The 7,118-nt window shown below is 29.6% G+C and overlaps 2 protein-coding genes across 2 annotated transcripts; one reads left to right on the plus strand and one right to left on the minus strand.

The window, feature by feature from the left end:
• The first annotated feature begins 42 nt into the window (after positions 1-42).
• BX663DRAFT_508446 (peptidase C14, caspase domain-containing protein) lies at positions 43-2,147 on the plus strand. The gene is made up of 8 exons (XM_051527484.1): positions 43-191; positions 253-604; positions 686-751; positions 850-911; positions 981-1,093; positions 1,183-1,318; positions 1,418-1,808; positions 1,903-2,147. The coding sequence occupies exons 2-8, from the start codon at positions 502-504 to the stop codon at positions 2,040-2,042; spliced, it is 1,011 nt and encodes a 336-aa protein (XP_051383378.1). The 5' UTR covers positions 43-191; positions 253-501; the 3' UTR covers positions 2,043-2,147.
• On the minus strand, positions 2,038-4,883 carry BX663DRAFT_542852 (acyl-CoA dehydrogenase/oxidase C-terminal). Its single transcript, XM_051530827.1, has 9 exons — positions 4,775-4,883; positions 4,604-4,697; positions 4,425-4,529; positions 4,239-4,350; positions 3,942-4,159; positions 3,710-3,877; positions 3,515-3,643; positions 2,646-3,405; positions 2,038-2,567 (listed from the first exon to the last, which is right to left on the minus strand). The coding sequence occupies exons 1-9, from the start codon at positions 4,849-4,851 to the stop codon at positions 2,089-2,091; spliced, it is 2,142 nt and encodes a 713-aa protein (XP_051383379.1). The 5' UTR covers positions 4,852-4,883; the 3' UTR covers positions 2,038-2,088.
• Between the last annotated feature and the right edge of the window lie 2,235 nt (positions 4,884-7,118).

Consider the following 7,118-nt stretch of genomic DNA (forward strand, 5'->3'; position numbering starts at 1 on the left):
TATCCCTTTTTTTTTTTTAAAAAAAAAAAACTTATTTTCTTTCTTTCTTTCTTTTTTTTTTCCTCTCTATTACACAACAAAAAAAAAAAAAAATGGCTGAATACGGATACCCAAATCCTCCTGAAGGATATCAGGAAGATGATGAATATAACAGTAATCAAAATAATTCATATTATTATACCAGAGAGAATGTAAAAAGTTATTTTCATCTGCTTAATTATGTATTTTATTTATCTTTGCTTTAATTAATAGTCCACTTTTGATAACAGCAATAATTACGGATATCCACGTTTTTCAAACGGTGCAGGCGATAATTATGACCCAGTGTTTTCTCAAGAAGATTATAATTCTCCTAACCCAAATTATCCACAACCACCAGAATCAAAATATAATCCTGGCCCTAATCCAAGTACTATAAAAAAAAAAAGCCCTGCCCTAAACTTTATTTTGTTTACAAACTACTAACATATATATTACATTGTATTAGTTCCCTATGGTGGTATGGTAATACACCATACTGAAAATGAGCCTGGAAATCAGTTCTATTTGCACGTTGATCCTAATGTTGATAAAGACAATATGCCTGATTTTGAACTTTCCAACTGTAAGTCTTTTTCTTTTCTTTGAAAAAAAATAGAAAAAAAAATATTATCGGAAATTTTACACAAACATTTGTGTACTTTAGGTCGTGGTAAAAAAAGAGCTTTACTTGTTGGTATAAATTATACTGGAACAAACAATGAATTGAATGGTAAGAAATCTAATAATAATAATTATAAAGGAGGGAGAGCTCAATTTTTCATCCTTTTTTTTTTTTTTTTTTTTTTTTTTTTTTTTGCATTTATAAAGGTTGTATTAATGATGTTGAAAATATCAAAAACTTTATTATATCTTTATATGGTTTTCGTGAGGTAATAATTAACTTTTGAGCTAGATAGTTAGATTCCTTAGCAATTTGCTTAAAATGAATGATTAAATAGGAGGATATGGTTATCTTGACAGATAATCAAGAAGAGGAGAGATTTAGACCTACTCGTAGCAATATCATTGCTGCTATGCAATGGCTAGTTCATGATGCTGAAGCAGATGACTCGTAAGATACTGAGCAAAAAACTTTTTTTTTTTTTTTTTTTTTTAAAAAATTATGCATATATTTATATCTAATCTAATTATTATATGTAGTTTCTTTTTCCATTATAGTGGCCATGGAGGTAGAGTAGCCGATGTACATAGTGATGAAGACGATGGCTTTGATGAAACAATTTATCCAGTGGATTTTGAAAAGTATGAAGGAGATTCAGGACAGATTACTGATGATGTAAATGTATACATGTATAAATCTATGTACAAATTATAACTTCCCCCTCTTTTTTTTTTTTTTTTTTTTTTTTTTTTTTTTTTTTTTTTTTTTGTCTAGGAAATGCATAATTTACTTGTTAAGCCTTTACCTGCCAAGTGTAGATTAACTTGTATATTCGATAGTTGCCATTCAGGCACTGTTTTAGATTTACCTTTTGTTTATTCTACTAAAGGAGAAATCAAGGACAGTAATTTATTTAAACATGCAGGTAAAGGTCTCCTCTCGGCTGGTATTGCGTATGCACAAGGTGACAGAGATGGTGCTTTATCATCTATCATGTCCCTTGGTAAACAACTATTTGAAATTCATAATATCTCTAATGAATCAAAGCGTAAAAACTTTTCTCCTGCTGATGTGGTTATGTTTTCGGGATGTAAAGATGATCAAACTTCTGCAGATGCTAATGAAGCTGGAAGAGCTACAGGAGCCATGAGTTATGCTTTTACAAGTAAATATTAACCTTCTCTTTATATAATAGTATCTAATTTTCTCTCCGTTCTTTTTTTTTTTTTTTTTTTTTTTTTTTTTTTTTTTTTTAATAGAATCACTTCGAAATAATCCTAATCAATCTTATCAAGAATTGTTGAATAGTGTTCGTGACATCTTACGTGATAAATATTCTCAAAGACCTCAACTGAGTTCTTCTCATCCTATTGATGTTAATCTTCAATTTACATGTTAAATTAATAAAACTATCATTTATTTATAGTATTTATTTATTTATTTATTTATTCATCTTCATCTTCTGATTCTAAGCCAGCCTCCTCATCTTCAATATCCTCTTCAGACATAACACGTCCAATTAATGGTTTGATAAGACGATCAAAATAGGGATGTTTACCCTGAGGGTTTGAACGCTTAACCTGATCAAAGTAATGAACATAAACATTACCATCTTTACGACCTAAGGGGCTGTTAATGATATAATCGGTCAAATTAAATGAATCCACTAAAGGAATTGCTTGATCACGAACATCCTTACAGAAGGTATTAACCTTACTACGAATGAACTCGATTTGTTTAGGTGTGAAGTATTCATATTCCAAGAAAGCTGCAGCATTCTCCTCAATAGAATAAAGACCGTATAAAAGACAAACTTTAGTAAGAACATCATAAATATTCCCTGTAACTTTGGAAACACCATCGGCAAAACGATTGAAAAGATAACTAAACGAATGTAATTTAGCTGCATAAAGACGAGATTGAGCTATACAATATAATATTCCGAAGAAAAATAAGTAAGTATACATATACACATGTATATATATATATATACAATATTTACAGCATTGTTCATAAGCATCATCAACATCCATCCCTTTCTTTAGACATTCTTCAAACTCAAGTCCAGCATTTTTAACTACATTGGCACATACAACTTGCCAACCTTCAATAATGATATCAGGAGTTAAGATATCTTGAGGTGCCTTGGCTTGACATTTCTTGCCAATCAATTGATCCAATTTATTCAAATAACCAACACCAGGAGAAAGTTTTTTACCTTTAAGAGCTTCTCGATAACTACTGATAAGATAGCGGCCCAGCTGAAGAGTCAAGATTGTATTATCACCCTCCCATGTACATTGAACAGCAAAATCCTGATACATTTGGGCCAATCCTGTATAAGCTGAATATCCGTGACCACCACAGGCTTGTCGGCAAGCCTCAATTGTATTCAAACAATTCCAGGTACAGAACGCCTTTAAACCAGCACTTGTTGAATGAGTTTCTTTAAGGATCTCCATGACTTCATCCATATCTGGATCATTTTCCTTTGCACTCTCTAATCTGACCATCATCTGATTATACATCTCTGTCATTTCTGTGCCTGTGAAAAGCATGGCAAAAGTTTGAGCCAATAGGGGCATCAAGCGACGTTGATGAATGGGATAATCTAAAAGTTTAGTTTCAATGCCATTTGCATTTGAGCTAGCAAATTGACGACGTACAGCAGCATACCGAATTGCAATCGTAAGGGCCTTTTTAGAGAAATGACCACTATCTGCAACCATCGTAACACGACCTTGCAAAAGTGCGCCATATGTCTATTATAATTTTTAATTTACTTGAATGAAAAAAAAAAAGGTGGGGAGGGGCGAGGGGGGGGGAAAGGAGAAAAAGGGAAAGAAACATTTTTCTTCTTCTTTAAATTACCAATTGTTGGAGTTTCGGCTCTTTTACTTGACCTATTCTTGAGACTTTTGTATGCTTTTGAAGCATATATCCTCGAGGAATTCTAACATTTGTGAATTGAATCCAACCATTGTCAATACCATCTCTACCCTATCAAAACTTTTAGATTTGCTGGTCCTATTCACTACTTTATATAAATATACAAATATATATTACCATCTTTTTACCAATGTCACCAATATTGACTCCAGGTAATAAATCATACGTTTTAGGGTCTCTTAATGGGACAATAAAACACTTTGTACCATATCTTTTTCCTTTAACTATTAATTGTGCAAAGACTGCAGCGTGAGTAGCTGAATGTGCAGCACCACCAATCCACCACTAGACGAATATGATAAATACGTTTAAGTTTTATTATAATAATATAAATATATTATATAAATACCTTTGTAGCCGTGATTGTAGGTGTATGAATAATAAATTGATCTGAAGCTTCATCAAATATAGCTGTTGTTTCAAGTCCTGGAACATTAGAACCATGTCCTAATTCTGTCATAGCAAAGCAACCAACAAAGTTTGTGAGAGAGAGAGCACCTTTCTGAAACCAATAACCTAACTGTCCCGATGAAGCGTTACTCTGCAAAGCGCCAATAAATAATCCATCTTTTTTTTTTTTTCATGTACATGTATTTACTAAAAAAATCAATAATAATAATAACAATTTGATATAACAAGGACTTACAATGAACACCAAATCGAGTCCAAAAACCAGGATCAATTAAACTAACAATTTCCATTCTCTTTTTAAATGTTTCAACAGATTCGTTTTGAAGATGATATAACAGACTACGAAACTTACAAAAAGAGAAAAGGACTATTAACCTCTTTTATTTAATCTTTCATTTATTTTTTATTTTTTTTTTTGTACCTTTTCCATTGTACGTTCTCGAAGCTCTGCTTTAGAAATATCATGAATATCATCCATTTTAAACAGAGGATCTCTTTCTAACTCCAGCATGATTCTTTCTTTCAACTTTTTTTTTTTAAAAAAAAAAAAAAAATGTCAAAGTTGTATTTTAATAAACTTAGTAAAGTTTCTTTTCATACCTCGGTCATTTTAGATCCACCATCCATCAAAAATGTTAAAGACCGAATATCAAAACTTGCTTTCGCCCTTTCTTCATTCATACTAGCAATAGGACTTTTTGTTTGTTTGTTTATTTATTTATTTATTACATTAAGAAATAAATAAAAAAGATTTAATATACTAGTACATACTCAATAGCAATGGCATATTCTTGCTCTGGTGTAAGCTGTTGCTTAATAGCTTGAATTCTATTTTGGATATTTGTCATTTTCAAAGAAAAAATAATGTATCTATATTTCTAAATAAAACAAAATACGAAAAAAAAAATGAAATAAAATAGAAAACAGAATTAAATATATTTGACTAAGATTCAAAAGTCCAAATTTGGATGACGGTTGCTGACATGCACTGTATTTTTCCTTATTTTGTGCTATGTGAAACTAAATTTACGTCCTTTTTGGCCTCATGATTTGTAGTCTTTATAGAGTTAAACAAGCTCTGATTTCATGAATTTGTGGGTCTTTGAGTTATCATACATTTTTATGGAATTCATAATTGGGTTTTGTAAGTCAAATAGTCAAAGTGAATTTCACATGATACAAAATAAAAGGAAATTGACTGTGTATTAAGTTATAAGTAATAATTTTATAGGTTGCAAATTTTAGCAATATCTGTTGAAAAGTATAATATTAGAATCACACCTTTGTAGTAAAATAGCTACAACAAATCAGATAAAAAAAAAAAAAAAAAAAAAAAAAAAAAAAAAAAAAAAAAAAAAAAAAAAAAAAAAAAAAAACTACATTTATTTATAGTATGATAACCATGAATGGATATGATATTATTTCACGATGATAATGATAGTGATATTAAATAGCTGGTGGTGCTATAGCTCGAACATTCAATATTCATTGACATTTAAAAGAAAGCTGAAAATATCTTGTTATAGGAATATTTGGAGAAATATCATTTCTATATTGTACCAGTGGCTTGATCGCTAGAATTTCTATTGCAAACAATAACCTTCATCTTATATACAAAAGAAAATTTAGCATCCTATATTGTTTGCGCAATTCTTGTAATATAAAAATTTTAATCGACCATTCAATGCTTTCATAAATTAGTCTTTTATCTTCATATTTTCTTTTCTTTAGATTTTTACAGCAAAAAACAATTAAAAATGGTAAACAAACTAAAGCAAATATTAAATATTGTCTCTAGATAAAAAAAAATAAACATATCTGTATTGTCAAGAAGAACTGATAAGGATATCAAATCATCGTTAAGACATATGTCATGTTTACACATCTAAATTAATAGCTGAAAAACTTGCATTTCTTTTCCTCTTGTTTTCAAGTAGGTTTACTTTACTTTATTTTATTTTTTTCAAAAATCATAAAGAAAGCGAAAACACACATTAAGGTGTTTTTACTGTATTCACCTTATCGTACTGGACTAATCTTTATTGTAATCCTCAGCCCTTCTAATATATATGAAACAATAGCAATAAGAGAAGAAAGAATACCAAATGTAGTCTAGTTTTGAAAGTTGAATCTGATAAAAAAAAAGAAAAAAAAAGCTATATTTTACTTACAAGAGATATAAAGAATATACTATGCTAGATATACTTTTTTACAGCCATTAACATCGTTTATTTTAATCTATTAACTCATTTTTTATAAACACAATGATTAAGCAAAAGTCAAAGGTAGCTATTTCATTGGTATTTATAGTAATTTCCAGTTATAACAAGGAATATAGATGTGCCTCAATATATCTAGCATATATTTCAATATTGATAGATGAAGATGGAAATATATATGAGTCGGCCATGTACCTATATTTCGCTCAGTATGATTCATATCGTTGCTGACATTATTTGAAAATAAATACTTCTTTTCACTTAAAAGTGGCAAGATATACATATCACCAACACTAAGGCCCTAAAAAAAGCCTCTTCATATCCTGCTATAACTGGATCACAGTGACCCAGTGTAGAAAAAAAAAAGCATAATATTCAGGGATTGATTAATAAAAAGAATAGATAATTTTTCAAAGGTATTGAATGTTGGGCAGTCTTACGTATGACGTAGTAATTCATCCCCTTCCTTCCTGCTTATCTTAATATTGTAAAATAATATCAAATTTTCACGGGCTTAAACTTTGTGTGAGAAAAGCTATTTAGTTTTATAATGATATAACTTACTAATCAAGTACAAGCCATAACCTAGCTGAATGTGAATATCATGAAATTACTAAAATTATTATGAAGAAGTATTTGTAAGCCTATTTTTGATGATTGTATTTAAAGGAAAAAAAAATTCACGTGAATATGAAATTTATAACAATTGTAAAGAGTAGATGGGCTATTTAACTCATTTTGTAATAGGGTTATAAAGCATAGTCCAAAGAAAAGTTGCTTTGTAATGACGAGTTATTCATTCTTGGTAATCTTTACTAGATAAGAAGCATTTTATACTTCACGAAAGGTGTTGTAAACAACCTTAACCAACAATTTTGAAAGAATGAAATGACATA

This window comes from Cokeromyces recurvatus (genome assembly GCF_025118155.1).
Source record: "Cokeromyces recurvatus strain NRRL 2243 chromosome Unknown BX663scaffold_11, whole genome shotgun sequence".
Lineage (NCBI taxonomy): Eukaryota > Fungi > Mucoromycota > Mucoromycetes > Mucorales > Mucoraceae > Cokeromyces > Cokeromyces recurvatus.

Coding starts and splice junctions, on each gene's coding strand:
- BX663DRAFT_508446 (XM_051527484.1), top strand. CDS start 502: ATGGTAATACACCATACTGAAAATGAGCCTGGAAATCAGTTCTATTTG. Junction 752..849: donor AACAAACAATGAATTGAATG/GTAAGAAATCTA, acceptor GCATTTATAAAG/GTTGTATTAATGATGTTGAA. Junction 912..980: donor CTTTATATGGTTTTCGTGAG/GTAATAATTAAC, acceptor ATGATTAAATAG/GAGGATATGGTTATCTTGAC.
- BX663DRAFT_542852 (XM_051530827.1), bottom strand. CDS start 4,851: ATGACAAATATCCAAAATAGAATTCAAGCTATTAAGCAACAGCTTACA. Junction 4,160..4,238: donor GACTCGATTTGGTGTTCATT/GTAAGTCCTTGT, acceptor AAAAAAAAAAAG/ATGGATTATTTATTGGCGCT. Junction 3,644..3,709: donor GTGACATTGGTAAAAAGATG/GTAATATATATT, acceptor AAGTTTTGATAG/GGTAGAGATGGTATTGACAA.